The sequence below is a fragment of the Hyperolius riggenbachi genome, chromosome 6 (genome assembly GCF_040937935.1).
Source record: "Hyperolius riggenbachi isolate aHypRig1 chromosome 6, aHypRig1.pri, whole genome shotgun sequence".
Lineage (NCBI taxonomy): Eukaryota > Metazoa > Chordata > Amphibia > Anura > Hyperoliidae > Hyperolius > Hyperolius riggenbachi.
In genome coordinates, this window is record NC_090651.1 from 384,759,307 (window position 1) to 384,777,390 (window position 18,084).

The following is an 18,084-nucleotide window of genomic DNA, read 5'->3' on the forward strand; positions in this document are numbered from 1 at the left end:
CATCGAAAATTCATTGTATGCGGATGCTTATGCCCTTATGCGGAAAAATGTCCACAATAATCCGCATGGAAATATAGACTATGAATGTATTTTGTAGGTACTGATCTTTTGCAGGAACGGATCTTTTGCAGATAATGATCTTTTGAATGTGTACAGCAACTTTGTGTGCAGCATCTTGCAAATATTTCTATCTAATGGGGAGTGCAGCTCAATAGAATAGACTGTGTAGGTGCGGCTCTCATACTACATGGAAGGGGGTAAGATTTCTGTCTGATGGGGAGTGCAGCTCCATAGAATAGACTGTGTAGGTGTGGCTCTGATACTACATGGAAGGGGGTAAGATTTCTGTCTGTGGCTCTCATACTACATGGAAGGGGGTAAGATCTCTGTCTGATGGGGAGTGCAGCTCCATAGAATAGACTGTGTAGGTGTGGCTCTCATACTACATGGAAGGGGGTAAGATTTCTGTCTGATGGGGAGTGCAGCTCCATAGAATAGACTGTGTAGGTGTGGCTCTAATACTACATGGAAGGGGGTAAGATCTCTGTCTGATGGGGAGTGCAGCTCAATAGAATAGACTGTGTAGGTGTGGCTTTGATACTACATGGAAGGGGGTAAGATTTCTGTCTGATGGGGAGTGCTGCTCCATAGAATAGACTGTGTAGGTGTGGCTCTCATACTACATGGAAGGGGGTAAGATTTCTGTCTGATGGGGAGCTCAGCTCCATAGAATAGACTGTGTAGGTGTGGCTCTCATACTACATGGAAGGTGGTAAGATTTCTGTCTGATGGGGAGTGCAGCTCCATAGAATAGACTGTGTAGGTGTGGCTCTCATACTACATGGAAGGGGGTAAGATTTCTGTCTGATGGGGAGTGCAGCTCCATAGAATAGACTGTGTAGGTGTGGCTCTGATACTACATGGAAGGGGGTAAGATTTCTGTCTGATGGGGAGATCAGCTCTATAGAATAGACTGTGTAGGTGTGCCTCTCATACTACATGGAAGGGGGTAAGATTTCTGTCTGATGGGGAGTGCAGCTCCATAGAATAGACTGTGTAGGTGTGGCTCTCATACTACATGGAAGGGGGTAAGATTTCTATCTGATGGGGAGTGCAGCTCCATAGAATAGACTGTGTAGGTGTGGCTCTCATACTACATGGAAGGGGGTAAGATTTCTGTCTGATGGGGAGTGCAGCTCCATAGAATAGACTGTGTAGGTGTGGCTCTCATACTACATGGAAGGGGGTAAGATTTCTGTCTGATGGGGAGTTCAGCTCCATAGAATAGACTGTGTAGGTGTGGCTCTCATACTACATGGAAGGGGGTAAGATTTCTGTCTGATGGGGAGTGCAGCTCCATAGAATAGACTGTGTAGGTATGGCTCTCATACTACATGGAAGGGGGTAAGATTTCTGTCTGATGGGGAGTGCAGCTCCATAGAATAGACTGTGTAGGTGTGGCTCTCATACTACATGGAAGGGGGTAAGATTTCTGTCTGATGGGGAGTGCAGCTCCATAGAATAGACTGTGTAGGTGTGGCTCTCATACTACATGGAAGGGGGTAAAATTGGTCTGTGATCTTTCATTTTTCCAAAGACTTTTATCTGATGTGTGTACCCACCTTTATTCTTCTTGCTTCAAGGTTGAGGCACGTACTCTATTAGATAGATAGAAGATGCAGCGTATGCTACGACGCGGGACAGCTAGTACTTCTTATTTGTGTATGTTTACATTTTATTTAAAGTTTTCGCGACAGAGGTCCTTTAAGGCCAGTCTTAGCATTTTTTCAAGTCCACATGTGCAATGTAAACAATGCAGATACTTATACAGGTCCACTTTAGCCCTGGCTGTACTTTACAGTGTATCAGTGCATTCTAATATGACCTTTTAATTTTCATTTGCTCTCAGCTGTGACTCTCTGAAACTGAGAGAGCCAGTTTACATTGCATTTTTTTTTACATCAGGGTAACGATACTGTTTGGAACACTCAGCAGGAAATAAATATTTTCCTTCCATCGCCATTAGGCTGGTTGTGCTCAGTTCAGAATCTGCACATCTAAAGAAAGCTCAGGTTTGCTCTGTATCTCTTTTCCGCAAACCTGGGACTGATCTTGTTATTATAGCGTCTTCTTCTGAAAAACATCCTGGCAGCCCACAGGACGGCCTGGAGGGAGAAGCTTTTTTCTCGAACAAACGCGGGCTTTGCTGTAATGCGGCTGCCAGCGGTGCTTTTACTTTCCGCCATGTATGATGAGGTACCTAATTACCGCATATAGTTATTTACTGTTCTCAGTAAGCCTGGCAGTCATTAGCCTCTCCGGTCCCCCCCTGACGCCGCGCATTATGTCAGCGCCGTCAAGTCCGTCTCCCTTCCCCGCTAAATCTTTGTTAAGTCTCGACCTCATTTTCCCCAATTTGCTGCGTATGTAGCGCGCCCGTTCTTGCTGCACAAATGTATAACCTTGCATTTATCTGAATTAAATCTCTGCCGCCATTTACCTGCTCAAGCCTGCAGATTATTCGAGTAGGACAGCCACGGAACGCTACCCCGCCGGTCGTACATAATTTACCGCGCTGTCAGTGGCGGGGGGGAAGCTTTGGTCTTGGTGTTACCTTCAGGTGATTAAGTAAAATCAGCATCGCAATTACTGATACGCACTTTACATCTTCAGCAAAGCCGCGGACGGCGCCGACGCCATTTATATCAATTCTGCCTCCACGGCCTTCAAGAGATTCTTCTCTGAGGAAGCGTTCTGATCAGCTCCTCCAGCTCATCACACCGTCCTGTTACATACTGTAGTGCATTAGTGCCGCGCCCGCCTACCGCGTGAAATTAAAGAGAACCACTCGCCAGCGTTCATTTGTAGTAATCTGAGTCTCCACTCTGAACTGGCTTGGCTAGTATTGGTAACTTTTATCACGAACACGAAAAAGGGGCGCGAGGAAAAATGAGCTCCTATTTTTGTTTAAAAAATTATCGTTAATATCTACCGATAGTCTTCGTTTTTAAACTGTAAATAGTGTAAATGATCATAATAAAATATTGTTATATATTATTAACAACATTTTACTCCAATGTATCTTAACGTACTTACTCTCACACAGAACCCTCCCTTCCTCGCGCCTAACCCTAAAATCCCCCTTCCTGATACCTGATCCTAAAACTCCCCCTTCCTGACGCCTAACCCTAAATACCCCCTTACTGACTCCCAGCCCGGAAACCCCCCCTTCCTGACACCTAACCCTAACCCCCCCCCCTCCTAACACCTAACCCTAAACCCCCCTTCCTGAGTCCTAACCATAAAACCCCCCTTCCTAACACCTAATCCTAAAACCCCCCTTCTTGATTCCTAGCCCTAAATATCCCCTTACTGACTCCTAGCCCGAAACCCCCCCTACCTAACACCTAACCCTAAAACCATCCTTCTTGACTTCTAACCCTAAAACCACCCTTTCTTGACTCCTAACCCTAACCCCCCCCCCCTTCCTAACACCTAACCCTAAACCCCCCTTCCTGAGTCCTAACCCTAAAACCCCCCTTCCTGAGTCCTAACCCTAAACCCCCCTTCCTAACACCTATCCCTAAAACCCCCCTTCCTATCCTAACACCTATCCCTAAACCCCCCCTTCCTGAGTCCTAACCCTAAAACCCCCCTTCCTAACACCTAACCCTAAAACCCCCCTTCTTGACTCCTAACCCTAAAACCCCCCTTCCTGAGTCCTAACCCTAAAACCCCCCTTCCCTGCCGCCTAACCCTAAAACCCCCCTTCCTGACACCTAACCCTAAAACTCCCCTTCCTAACCTTATAAGTTATAATATTGAAAACAATAAATTTCAAAACAACATTTTTCAAAAATGGATAATTTATAAATACTAAACAGTAAAAATGTTCAAAAACTATAATGCTATAATTTTCAAAACAAAAATTCCATGCACGCATTTGCTGCGGGCTCCAAAATGTCATGCTCTGCTTTTATCATGCGTCATCATTTCTGTAGCAATTGTATCAGCACATGCCCTGTTTACATAGCGCAAGTACAGACATATAGTGGAGTGCAGTATGATTCAGGACCAGTGGCGTAGCAATAGGGGCTGCAGCCCCTGCACCCACGGGTGGCCCGAGGCCCCTCTGGCGCCCGCTCAGGGCCGTTTTGGGGGGCAGGAGGGGTCGCAGCATGAGGGGAGAGCATTGGCCCCCACACTGGCGGGGAGGGGGGCAACTCCCCTCCTCCCTCACCCCAGATTCTTCCCTCAGCGCTCCCCCTCCTGCATCAATCAGTGGCAGCAGCGGCGGCAGGAAAACAGGCATACCTCTATGCATTCCACCGCTGAGGTCTACTCTCTAAGTGCTACACGCTACTTCCTGTTTATCAGGAAGCCCAGGAAGTAGCATGTGGCACTTAGAGATTGGACCTCAGCGGTGGAATGCATAGAGGTATGACTGTTTTCCTGCCTCCGCTGCTGCTATCTATTAATGCAGGAGGGGAGTGCTGAGGGGAGAGCCCGGGGTGAGGGAGGGGGGAAGTGGCTCCTCTCCCCGCCCATGTGAGGGCCAATGCTCTCCCCTCATGCTGCGACCCCTCCTGCCCCCCCAAATGGCCCTAAGCGGGACCCGGCGGAGGTTGATTTTTAGTTATGCCCCTGTTCAGGACACCCACTTTTATGGTAATCTTCTTGGTTTCAGCATTACAAACACTTCCTGTATCTATACATATTGCAGTATGTTGGTAGGCAGCTCCGCCCTCCTGGTGATGCTGAGTCTAGGCTGCTTAGCTATGTAGAATTCTCCTCCCAGAGACCAGGCATTATTTTCACCGGCTTCTGCATTCTCAAACAAACATTCCTCAGTGATGCTCCTGACAGGACTTAAAGAGAAACCGTAACCCAGGATTGAAATCCATCCCAATCAGTAGCTGATACCCCCTTTTACATGAGACATCTATTCCTTTTCTCAAACAGAGAAACATCAGGGGGCTCTGTATGGCTGATATTGTGGTGAAACCCCTCCCACAGTGTGATGTCACCACCAGGGAGCTGACATCACACTGTGGGAGCCTTGTTGCATTGTGGGAAATAACAGTTGTTTCCAACTGCCAAAAAAGCAAGCAGCGGCTACTTCTAGTGACATCACCTGCCAGCAGTAAAAATGTCACCATGTGATAAATGTCAGAATATAAATCGGGGAGAGGAAAGATTTTACAATGGGCAAGCACCGACTAAATCATTTATACATAATTATTGTAAAAATGAAGCATGTTTTTTCATTACGTTATTTTTACTGGAGTTCCTCTTTAAGTTAAATTTGAGAATGATGTAAATCAAGGTGAGGAAAGATTTTCCTATGGGTAAACGCTCACTAAATCATTTATAATTGCATATTGTAAAATAAATAAAATTTAAAAAATGCAATTTTATTAATTACATTATTTTCACTGCAGTTCCTCTTTGGACAACTGTAGCGAGAGGTATGTGGAGGCTGCCATATTTATTTCCTTTTAAGAAATCCCAGTTGCCTGGCTATCGTGTTGATCCTCTGCATCTAATACATTTAGCCATAGCCCCTGAACAAGCATGCAGCAGATCAGGTGTTTCTGACATTATTGTCAGATCTGATAAGATTAGCTGCATGCTTGTTTCAGGTGTTATTCAGACACTTCTGAATCTAAATAGCAGGGCTGCCAGGCAGCTGGTATTGTTTAAAAGGGAATAAATATGGCAGCCTCCATAGACTTCTCACTACAGTTGTCCTTTAATTACCATGAAAAACAAGGCTCTAGGAGAAAATAATATTGCTGCACTGTTCCGGCTTCAACACAATTTAGCTGGTGTGTTGTGGAGAGAGGAGTGCAGTGCGTTACTCCAGGGGACTGTTTACAAAAAACAACAAAAACTAAACTTCAGTAGAAAGATAAAGTAATATATTTGCAGTATACCATGCAAGATTCTCAAGCCAACCCCTTTCACAAGACAGGACTCAGAACATTTATATTGCGCTTTGGGTACAAAACGCCAGAGCTGCAACCGCTAGGGGTGCTCTATAGGCAGTACTGGTGTTAGGGAGTCTTGCCCAAGGTCTCCTTACTGAATAGGTGCTGGCTTACTGACCAGGAAGAGTTGAGATTTGCACACTGGTCCCGTGTTTCAGAGGCAGAGCCTTTAAAGAGACACTGAAGCGAAAAAAAAATTATGATATTATGATTTGTATGTGTAGTACAGCTAAGAAATAAAACATTAAGATCAGATACATCAGTCTTAAGGTGCCCATACACTCGTCAGATTTGCAGCAGATAGATAAGAAATGCATCTGATGATCTATCTGATGCGTTTTTAGAACATTTTTTACCAGGATAGAATTCCAATAGATTTCAGTTTGAAATCTATTGAAATTCGATCTGATGGCATTTTTTTGCCATCAGATTTCCATTAAGGCCAATGCAAACTGATAAGCAATCTCATCAGATCGACCTAAATTTTCCATCCTGCCTGGTCGATGGAAATCCATCGAAATCGATCGAAATCGGCCATCGATCGGTCGATTGGCCAACCGATTTGCAAACGATCAATCGATCGGGATCGATCGGTCGGCCAGAAAATCGGCTGAGTGTATGGGCCCCTTTAGTCGTGGAGAGGGCTGTTATCTGACTTTTATTATCTCAACTGTAAGTGAACTGTTTACTTTTTCTCTGCCAGAGGAGAGGTCATTACTTCACAGACTGCTCTGAAAGACTCATTTTGAATGCTGAGTGTTGTGTAATCTGCACATATTATAGAATGATGCAATGTTAGAAAAAACACTATATACCTGAAAATAAAAATATGAGAATATTTTCTTTGCTGCTAATCTTCTAGTAATTATTCATAGTACACAACCCATTCATTATATCATATTTTTTTTTTCGCTTCAGTGTCTCTTTAAGGTCCGTACACACATCTGACTTTTTGACAGATTGTCGTTTGAATCAGTCATTTGAACGAATTTTCCGTAAAAAAAAAAATGTTGTTTAAACGTCACGTACACACGGCCAACAAGACGGCCGACTAACTCATTTAAATGTCGTTTAACAGACTGGAACATGTGTGCATTTATTTGTAGTGTATTATGTATCGTTATGTATTATGTTCTTGTTTTTGGATCTGCCAATTTTTTAGTCTGGCAATATCCTGCAATCAGGCACTTTGATGGTTTTATAGGGCAAAATCATGCCACCGTTTGCCTATGCGGCCAGCTGAAATGGTTTTTGTTTGTGATTTCTATGGATTTTGCAAACTGATGCTACTTTTATTTATGGTAGATGCCAGTCAGTGAAAAGGATTTCCAGGGGAGGGGTTGTCAGCAGAGCCGGGACAAGGTCCTTCAGCACCCAAGGCTGAGACACCAAAGTGCGCCCCTCCATCTCTCCCACCCCAGCCGTCACACACTGATTGCTATTACACTAAGAGGCCCCTCCCCATCCCTCCCACCCCAGCCATCACACACTGATTGCTATTACACTAAGAGGCCCCTCCTCCATCCCTCCCACCCCAGCCGTCACACACTGATTGCTATTACACTAAGAGGCCCCTCCTCCATCCCTCCCACCCCAGCCGTCACACACTGATTGCTATTACACTAAGAGGCCCCTCCTCCATCCCTCCCACCCCAGCCGTCACACACTGATTGCTATTACACTAAGAGGCCCCTCCTCCATCCCTCCCACCCCAGCCGTCACACACTGATTGCTATTACACTAAGAGGCTCCTCCTCCATCCCTCCCACCCCAGCCGTCACACACTGATTGCTATTACACCAAGAGGCCCCTCCTCCATCCCTCCCACCCCAGCCGTCACACACTGATTGCTATTACACTAAGAGGCCCCTCCATCTCTCCCACCCCAGCAATCACACACTGATTGCTATTACACTAAGAGGCCCCTCCCCATCTCTCCCACCCCAGCCGTCACACACTGATTGCTATTACACTAAGAGGCCCCTCCATCTCTCCCACCCCAGCCGTCACACACTGATTGCTATTACACTAAGAGGCCCCTCCATCTCTCCCACCCCAGCTGTCACACACTGATTGCTATTACACTAAGAGGCCCCTCCCCATCTCTCCCACCCCAGCCATCACACACTGATAGCTATTACACTAAGAGGCCCCTCCCCATCCCTCCCACCCCAGCCGTCACACACTGATTGCTATTAGACCAAGAGGCCCATCCCTCCCACCCCAGCCGTCACACACCGATTGCTATTACCCTAAGAGGCCCCTCCCCCATTCCTCCCACCCCAGCCGTCACACACTGATTGCTATTACACTAAGAGGCCCCTCCATCCCTCCCACCCCAGCCGTCACACACTGATTGCTATTACACTAAGAGGCCCCTCCTCCATCCCTCCCACCCCAGCCGCCACACACTGATTGCTATTACACTAAGAGGCCCCTCCTCCATCTCTCCCACCCCAGCCGTCACACACTGATTGCTATTACACTAAGAGGCCCCTCCCCACCCCTCCCACCCCAGCCGTCACACACTGATTGCTATTACACTAAGAGGCCCCTCTCCATCCCTCCCACCCCAGCCGTCACACACTGATTGCTATTAGACTAAGAGGTGTCCTAAACCCTCCCCCACCCAGCACCTTAACCTCCTTGCCGGTTATCCCGAACTCAGTTCGGGGTAACCTGCGCAGGAGGATTGCTCAGGCCCCGCTGGGCCGATTAGCCTAATTTTTTTCTTGTTACAAGCAGCTAGCACTTTGCTAGCTGCTTGTAACTTACGATCGTCGCCGCTCGCCGCCGATCCGCCGCAATCCGCCGCGCCGAGCCGCTCCCCCCCGCCCCAGACCCCTGCACTGCCTGGCCAATCAGTGCCAGGCAGCGTTGAGGGGCGGATCGGGATTCCCTATGACGTCCCGACGTCCATGACGTCGGTGACGTCATCCCGCCCCGTCGCCATGGCGACCGGGGAAGCCCTGCAGGAAATCCCGTTCTGAACGGGATTTCCTGCTTACTCTGATCGCCGAAGGCGATCGGAGTGGGTGGGGGGATGCCGCCGCTCAGCGGCTATCATGTAGCGAGCCGAGGCTCGCTACATGGTTTAAAAAAAAAAAAAAAACTCCTGCGCTGCCTCCTTGCCGGAGGAATTGAACCGGCAAGGAGGTTAATAGTTATCTGGCTTGCAGTCACTGCCATGTATCGCCTTTTATTTCTCTCTGCTTCAAACACAATAGGGAATGAGAGTTGTGCGCCCCCTCCTGAGCGCCCTCTCTCACCTCTGCCACCAAGCAAACACTAATCTGAGTTATGTGTAGAACTCTTCTCAAGAAAGATGGATAGTATTTGGTGGTTTACTGCCTTGAGAAGGGTTCTGCACATAGAACACAATGTTTGGTTGATGGCTGACCGCTAGGTGAGTAATTGATCCATACAATCGTGTAGAGCTACCAGTTGTGGAATCATTCAATGATTTGGACTGCATCTTTACAAATACCTAGGTCCTCCAGCACCCATGGCTGAAACACCAAAGTGCGCCCCTCCAACCCTGCCACCCCAGCCATAACACACTGATTGCTATTAGACTAAGAGGCGCCACAAGGCCCACAACCTCCCCAACACCTTAATATCTAGTTCTCTGGCTTGCAGTCACTGCCATGTATCCCCTTTTCTTATTTCTTTCTGCTTCAAACACAATTAGGAAAGACAGCTGAATGAATTCTGCGCCCCCTCCTACACTGCGCCCTGAGACTGGAGCCTCTCTAGCCTATGCCTCAGCCCGGCCCTGGTTGTCAGTGTTAAATCTGTAGTATTTTTCATTATTATTATTTTTTATTATTAGTAGTTTTTCTTTCCTGTGCTGTAGGCCTGTCAAGTGTAATTGTTGCTCCAACTTGCCTTTCTCAATTTTTCTTTTTATTTCTAGATGCCTGCCCAGTTCACCGGAGGAATGGATGGCAATTGCCAAGGGCTTTAAAGGGAACCTAAACTGAGAGGGATATGGATGTTTCACATTAAACAATACCAGTTGCCTGGCAGTGCTACTGATCTATTTGGCTGCAGTAGTGGCTGAATCACACACAAGCATGCAGCTAATCCAGTCTGACTTCAGTCAGAGCACCTGATCTGCATGCTCATTGAGGGGCTGTGGCTGAAAGTATTAGAGACACAGGATCAGCAGGAGAGTCAGGCAACTGGTATTATTTGAAAAGGAAAAATCCATATCCTTCTCAGTTTAAGTTCCTTTTAAAGACCTCTGTAAGTTCCCCAACTGTGGGGGTGCACTAGACGGGAAACATATCCACCGGATAGTGGATCCTACTATTACAATTATAAAGGATTTTTTAGTATTGTTCTCATGGCCCTGGTCAATGCCCGATACGAGTTTGTGATGGTGGACATCGGGAAAAATGGACGAGTTTCTGATGGTGGTGTGATTGACAATACTGTCTTCTATCGTAAACTGCGGGCCAAGCAGTTGGGACTTCCATCAAATGCGGAGACGGAACTTGGACTGGACTTTGATTTTGCGGAGGGCGAGGTCTTTGCCTTGCACGCACTGGCATAACAATAGGGCCTGGTGCCCGCTCGGGGCCATTTTGTGGGGGCTGGAGGGGTCGCAGCATGAGGGGAAAGCCGTGGCCACAGTCAGCGGGGAGGGGGGACGTTCCCCTCCCCCTCCCTCACCTCGGGGCTCTGCCCTCTGCGCTCCCCTCCAGCTTAAATTTGTGTCCGGGCAGCGGCGGGCAGCAGACAGATACATACCTTCCGTGTGCTCCAGCCTGCGTTCCTCTCTCTAGTCTCTGACACGACTTCCTGTTATACAGGAAGTGGCGTCAGAGGCTAGCGAGAAGAACGCACGCTGGAGCGCACGGAAGGTATGTATCTGTCTGCTGCCCGCCACTGCCTGCCGTCCCCCCTCCCCGCCGACTGTGGCCACGGCTTTCCCCTCATGCTGCGACCCCTCCAGCCCCCACAAAACGGCCCGGGGGGGGGGGGGGGTTGGGTGCTGCAGGGGGGCCCGGCGGGGCCTAGTTATGCCCCTGCTTGCGCAAAGACTTTCTAAAGCCTTTTCCCAGACAGGTTTGGATTACCCTCACATGTGTAATTTATTGTGTGCGTGCCACATGTATACATCTGCCTTCTTAAAGTGGTTTATTGTTTCCAAGAGATTATGTAAGTTTTCCTGAATTTATTATGGCGATGAAGCCTGGCAACATAGCAAAATTGTGTAAATGATATTCTGTATGCCGCATGTGTACATCTGTTTGCTTGCATATTTAGCTGTTTATTGGTTTCCAAGGACACATAAAAATTCTGGTTTTGACAAATGTATTCTACCGCGCACAGCCTATGTAAAAACTCTGCAAGGTCCTGTAAATTAAGTTCATTTGTCGAAGTATATTTAGTACATCTTGTAATTTTAAACAATTTATTGTTCAAACAACATAACGTTTGAAATGAGAACTTGTGCAGCAGTAACGTCATCTGGTGCACAATGTTCCCACAGCTATAGCTGCAGAAATGTTTGCCTAGCCAGTAATTCTTTTGTCAGTTTGCTAAGCTTTGTTGTCTGGTTAGTGCTGGGCGGGAGTTTACATCAAAGCATTTCCAGCTTGCAATGTTCCAGAAAAGCAACAAAGGCAAGCATTGTTCAGCTGATGAAAGGATTACCCGACGCACAAAGGACTGTTCCTGGTGATTGGCTACTGAACTATACACCCTTCCCCTCCTCCCAGCCACGTGCTCCACACAATGTTCCCAGTAGTGCTCATGAGAAACGGCGAGAAAGACCTTCGCTGCTTTAATGGCCCAGGAGATGTAACCTGGCAACACAGCAAAATCACTCTGTGGGAGGTCAATGCGTGAGACGTTATTGCGGCTGTCACTCTGCGACAGACATGGCGGGAAGACGGCCATACCGCAGGAACAGAACCAAACCAATGACCCCAGAAGAGATGGAGACCATGGTGCGCATCCTGGACCTGAAGGACTATGACGGTCGGGCAGGGATTTACCCCCAGCCTAATATGCGCAAGGACAAGATAATGCGCAAGGTGATCCGTGCAATATTGCGCAACCACGGGATAACCCGTGAGAAGAAACAGTTGCGGCAGCGGTGGTGCGATCTTAAAAATAGGGAGTACGATACGCTCTGCAAACTACGGAAAAGTATCCGGAAAAAAGGTACTTTTATTCTGTTACATATAGGTAACCATCTCTACCCCTGCATTACATAGGTCCCTCCCCCTGTTTAGGTCACTAGATCTGCCCCAATAGGTCCCTCCCCCACCATAGGTCAGCAGGTCTGCACCAGTAGGTCCCTCCCCAACTATAGATCAGCAGGTCTGCCCAAGTAGGTCCCTTCCCCACCATAGGTCAGCAGGTCTGCCCCAGTAAGTCCCTCCCCCACTATAGGTCAGCAGATCTGCCCCAGTAGGTCCCTCCTACTGTATACGTATATATATAGAAAGGTACTTTTATTCTGTTACATATAGGTAACCCCATATAACCCCCTATAGGTAACCAGCTCTACCCCAGCATTACATAAGTCCCTCCTCCTGTTTAGGTCAGCAGGTCTGCCCCAGTAGGGCCCTCCCCATTATAGGTCACCAGGTCTGCCCCAGTAGGTCCCTCCCCTACTATAGGTCAGCAGGTCTGCCCCAGTACGTCCCTCCTCCATTATAGGTCAGCAGGTCTGCCCCAGTAGGTCCCTCCCCCACTATAGGTCTGCAGGTCTGCCCCAGTAGGTCCCTCCCCCACTATAGGTCTGCAGGTCTGCCCCAATAGGTCCCTCCCCCACTATAGGTCACCAGGTCTGCCCCTGTAGGTCCCTCCCCCTGTATAGGTCAGCACGTCTGCCACAGTAGGTCCTTCCCCCACTATAGGTCACCAGGTCTGCCCCAGTAGGTCCCTTCCCTGTATAGGTCACCAGGTCTGCCCCAGTAAGTCCCTTCCCCTACGATAGGTCACCAGGTCTGCACCAATAGGTCCCTCCCCAACTATAGGTCACCAGGTCTGCCCCAGTAGATCCCACCCCATATAGGTCAGCACTCAGCAGGTCTGCCCCAGTAGGTCCCTTCCCTGTATAGGTCACCAGGTCTGCCCCAGTAGGTCCCTTCCCTGTATAGGTCACCAGGTCTGCCCCAGTAGGTCCCTCCCCTACTATAGGTCACCAGGTCTGCACCAATAGGTCCCTCCCCTACTATAGGTCACCAGGTCTGCCCTAGTAGGTCCCACCCCATATAGGTCAGCACTCAGCAGGTCTGCCCCAGTAGGTTCCTCCCCAACTATAGGTCACCAGGTCTGCCCAAGTAGGTCCCTCCCCCTGTATAGGTCAGCAGGTCTGCCCCAGTAGGTCCCTTCCCTGTATAGGTCAGCAGGTCTGCCCCAGTAGGTCCCTTCCCTGTATAGGTCACCAGGTCTGCCCCAGTAGGTCAATCCCCTACTATAGGTCACCAGGTCGGCCCCAGTAGGTCCCTTCCCTGTATAGGTCACCCGGTCTGCACCAGTAGGTCCCTCCCCAACTATAGGTCACCAGGTCTGCCCCAGTAGGTCCCTCCCCCTGTATACGTCAGAGGTCTGCCACAGGAGGTCCCTCCCCCACTATAGGTCACCAGGTCTGCCGCAGTAGGTCCCTCCACCTGTATAGGTCACCAGGTCTGTGCCAGTAGGTCCCCCCCCCCCCACTATAGGTCAGCAGATCTGCCCCAGTAGGTCCCTTTCCCTGTATAGGTCACCAGGTCTGCCCCAGTAGGTCCCACTAACACTATAGATCAGCAGGTCTGCCCCAGTATTACATAGGTCCCTCCCCCCAATATAGGCAACTAGGTCTGCCGCACTAAATAGATAGGTGCCTCCCCTGCAAAGGGTAGTCTGCCAAGTGTGCCCCAGTATTATGTGGCCCACTCACGATACTTAAAGTGAACCTCCAGACTAAAAATCTACTCAGCAGAACTGAAAAAGGTTGGTGTTTCTTTAACAATTCACAGCATCAGAACTTTGTTTTTCTTGCCAAAGCCTCATATTTAGCTGCACAGAAGCTAAGCTCCGCCCCATCAAAAACAACTGCCTGGCATTTTTCCCCTGATTCTGTGCAAAACGTGATGGGATTTCTGATATTGTTGTTCTCATTGCCTAGCAACTGGGAGGGGTGATCAGCACACAGGACAGTTGGAACTGTGTCTCATGCTCCCTGTCACCTCCTTTCAACCAAAAAGATGGCTGCCCCCATGAAATCACCAACATTTGCCTGTTCTCTTAAAACAGGGTGGGTAAGAGATTATATTACCTATCTATTTTAATTACCATAACTAATGTATCTTAATGACAGTATGTTTGTTTAGGCTGAAGTTCCTCTTTAACATTGCTGAGTGGAATTTTTTATTCCCAACTTCTTACCCTTAGATCGTGAAGAGAGGCGCAGGCAGTGCCAGGAGGGGGCCGAAGATACCCAGGCAGGCCCGAGTACTGTCCAGGCGGAACAGCAGGAGGAGGAGGCCAGCCACATGGGTAAGTATTTTGTGCAAATTCATCTGTAATCGTTATGAAACACTCTCTTTCTCTCTTTTTTTCTCCCTGATTCTGTTACGTAGCTTCCTCCCCAGACTAGGTATTCATGTCTCTCCCCAGTATTAAATAGTTCCCTCCCCCTAGTACATGTTTTGCGCCTCCTACTGTCCATCTTTCCACCTTTGTGCCCCCTCCCCTGTGTGTCCATAACTCATGTTTTATAGCCTTCTCCCTTTTTAGATTTTCTTCCTATTTTTGCTTCTTGTAGAGCTCACGGACACCAGCGAGGCAGAGGGTGAGGATGATGCTGTCGCCGCCCCCGTGCAAGGTAAGTGTGCCCCTGTTACCAGCATCTTTCCCCCATACCCATGGGCACCCACAGGAAATGGGTGTGGGTGTGGTCACGGGTGGAAACAAATTTACTTGAACTTAGCAATGGTGAGACTTTAGGCTTAGGTGCTGGTGACAGGTGCCCCCACAGTTTATATAGTCACAACCCCCCCCCCCCCAGCTTAGTGGCAGGGACAGGGGTGACAGGAAGGGCTGCCTGGCTGTACGCGTAAGTAATTAGTTGTCGTCATCTGTTAGTGTCACACGCCCCCTAGTGGCCGGACTGCACAATGCCTTCCAATCGGTTTCAGCAAACAGACCAGCCAATCGCGTGGACGCAATCGATGAGCTGAAACCGCTGGAATTTAGGAAACAGACAGACCAGAAGAAGGCGTGTGATCTATAAAACACAAAATACTAGGCTGCCACCATCTCTGTTTAAATGGGACCGAAAAAGCCTACAGACTGACTAAGACCTGCGGGTAAAATAGGCTATTCTGGCTAATAACAACACTTCTCGGTAGCGAATCTTCAGAAAGCTAGGATTCGTTCCGTGTCGCTGAATAGTAGGTTTAGCTGAGAAATCAATAAATGACTTTAGAGTGTTTTATTATAAATGCAATATAAGTAGTTAATATATACAGAAAATGATTAAAATCAACAAGTATAGAGACAATAGTAGGGCATTATACAAAAAAAGGGAAGAGGTAAACGAATACTTAAGTTCAGGTGAAAATGTCCGCTTTGGATAAACACGTTAAGTTCCTTTGTTTACAGAGCAAAGTTCAAACAAGATGGCCGCTGGCTCAGTCCTCAAAACAGCAGCATGCTTTCGTAACGATGGAATATGGAGGACTGGGGAGGAGTCCACATAGAGTTCTTTTGAATGACCCACATTTTTGGGTGGGGTCTCAGGTTCAGCCCAGGGGCTGGACGGGGTGCGGTTAACCTTCTGGGTGGGACATTTGTGTCCACAAGAATATGACATTTTTATATTTCCCTGCACGCTCGTCACACACAAATAACAGTCACAGATTTATAATCCTCAGAATATGACAATTCCTATGACATCAAACTTGGTTACTGTAGCCTGTCCAGTTCCTGAGAAGTTTAATAACTTGGTCGTGGTTTACCCCCGCCCCTCCATGTTGATATCAAAATGTTCAGCTAGACACCACGAATCAAATGATATAACTCACATCCTAGGGACGGTGTTCTGTAAATAAGCAAAAATCATATACTACATTTGTTTAATGCTGATGGAATAGCTCCAACGTGTCTGGACCCCTGCTGAGTGGAAGGCTCGCTTCTGCTGGACTCACCAACTGGTATCTTTTCAGATGGCATGTTCACACTTAGCTGAGAGATACGTTTCTTTGAACCAGGTAATTTAATGCAAATCCTGGCTTATCAGAGAGCAAATGTATCTCATGAAAAGAAGCTTTGCCAGCAGCTATGAAAGGGCTGAGACCCCAGGATCGGCAGGCTATCCCGAAACATAACATTTTGATCTGAGTTGATAATGACAATCAGTGCAGGAAACCGATTGCGATTGTGATTTCTTGTCTCACGACTCTTCTGTGACAGTTAGCGCTTGCAAATACTCTGTATGTCTGTCTCCCTCTGTCTCTTTCCTTCTCTCTTTCTCTCTACAGCAGTGGCACCGGCTCCCTTGGGCATGACATGAGGGCCGCTTCCCCCAACTACAGTATTAGCTCTTCATTGGTCCCGTAGTGGACATCACACTAGGGGGCGGGGCCCATGGGCCACACAGGTCCTCCCTCAACCACAGTCTTAGCTGTCTATTGGTCCTTTGCTGGTAGTCTGTTTCTTGCAGCAGCCATGTCCTGTGTCCACAATAGTTAACATTGCTGATTGTAATGTCTCATTCTCTACTTCTTCTCCTAGATCGGCATGAGAGGCGCAGAGAGCGCATGTCAGAGGAGGAGGATGGTGGCCAGGCGGCAGAGGAGGAGGAGGATGGTGGCCAGGCGGACCACCCCCCACAGACGGCAGAGGAGGAGGAGGATGGTGGCCAGGCAGACCACTCCCCACAGACGACAAAGGAGGAGGAGGATGGTGGCCAGGCGGACCACCCTCCACAGATGGCAGAGGAGGACGTACGCACTTGTAAATATTGTGTGTCCTTCAGTATTCGTGCATTAGCCATACGCGCTCTGTTACCCCATCTTCTTCTCACGTCTCTGACGTTGCTGTTGTCCAAATCCAAATCCCAAAAAGCTTTATTGGCAGGACCAAATACATTTAGCATTGCCAAAGCAAAACAAAACATTAACATGGGGAGGGGGGATTGTGGGAATAAGGGAAGGATATAGGGGGTTGAGGTATATAGTCCATCGGTGTGTGGAGGATGTAGGGGACAGCATGGGGGACTGGGATATACAGTCCATAGGGGGGTATTGGGGGGAATACAGTCCATGTGGTATCATGTTCCTCTCAGTTGGTGGCAGGCTGTGACATATCGGGCAGCTATTTGCACGGTTGTTTCCTCCTCCCCCAGTAGGATGTAGAGTTTCCTCTCCTCATCTCATGTCCTATGCTGCTCTCAGAGGACTGTAACAAAGATTTCCTGTATTCTAGCAGATGATCAGCCGGAGTTTGGAGGTGCGACTGATGATGATGATGACAAAGGACCCCTCAGCATTAAAGTTGAAGGTGTGTAGGCCACTGCTTTGTAAATGCTCCTGCCCAGGAGGCCTGAATTGTTCTGTTATGCCCATTAGCCAGTTTGTTCGTTCTCCTCCTTCACTGAATCTCTCCCCCTTTGTGCTGCCTCATCTCCTCCCCTGTGCCCCCTGTACCTCAGTGTCTCCGCTATGGGGTGCCCCTTTTTCCTGGAATTCTCATTGATCACACAACTGGCTTTTATTGCCCCCCACTGTAGGTAAACACTGAGACCCCCCAGGTTTACTGACAGGGACTCCTCGCAGTTTTGGTGGCGACAGAGGCACCCCTGTTTAGGTATACACAGGGCCCCCCGATATTGCATAGTGACAGGGACCCCCCAATTGTAGGCTGTGACAGATGCCGACACTTTAGGTACTGACAGGCACCACCCACGTTTAGGCAAATATAGAGACCACCCACTACTTACTTTAGGTTAAAACCTATAACTATACCCCTACTTCATAACCCCCCATCCGATTGACCCCTTCCTATGGCCACCTCTACCTCCGTCTTTCCCCTCTTGGTACAGGTGCACAAACCTTGAAGACACTCCTGGGCCACCTATGGAACCATC

The 18,084-nt window shown here is 48.4% G+C and overlaps 1 protein-coding gene across 5 annotated transcripts in view; it reads left to right on the top strand.

The window, feature by feature from the left end:
* Positions 1–11,286: 11,286 nt before the first annotated feature.
* The window catches only part of LOC137523117 (capping protein-inhibiting regulator of actin dynamics-like), a 20,098-nt gene continuing 13,300 nt past the window's right edge, over positions 11,287–18,084 (top strand). For 2 of the 5 annotated variants that reach the window (XM_068243341.1, XM_068243343.1), the window contains exons 1-5: positions 11,287–12,167; positions 14,388–14,492; positions 14,761–14,820; positions 16,731–16,952; positions 17,424–17,498. In XM_068243341.1, the coding sequence (XP_068099442.1) occupies positions 11,882–12,167; positions 14,388–14,492; positions 14,761–14,820; positions 16,731–16,952; positions 17,424–17,498 (748 nt within the window). In that variant the 5' untranslated portion in view covers positions 11,287–11,881. The remainder of the gene's footprint in view (positions 12,168–14,387; positions 14,493–14,760; positions 14,821–16,730; positions 16,953–17,423; positions 17,499–18,084) is intronic. The other 3 variants (XM_068243342.1, XM_068243345.1, XM_068243346.1) reach the window with 3 other exon arrangements.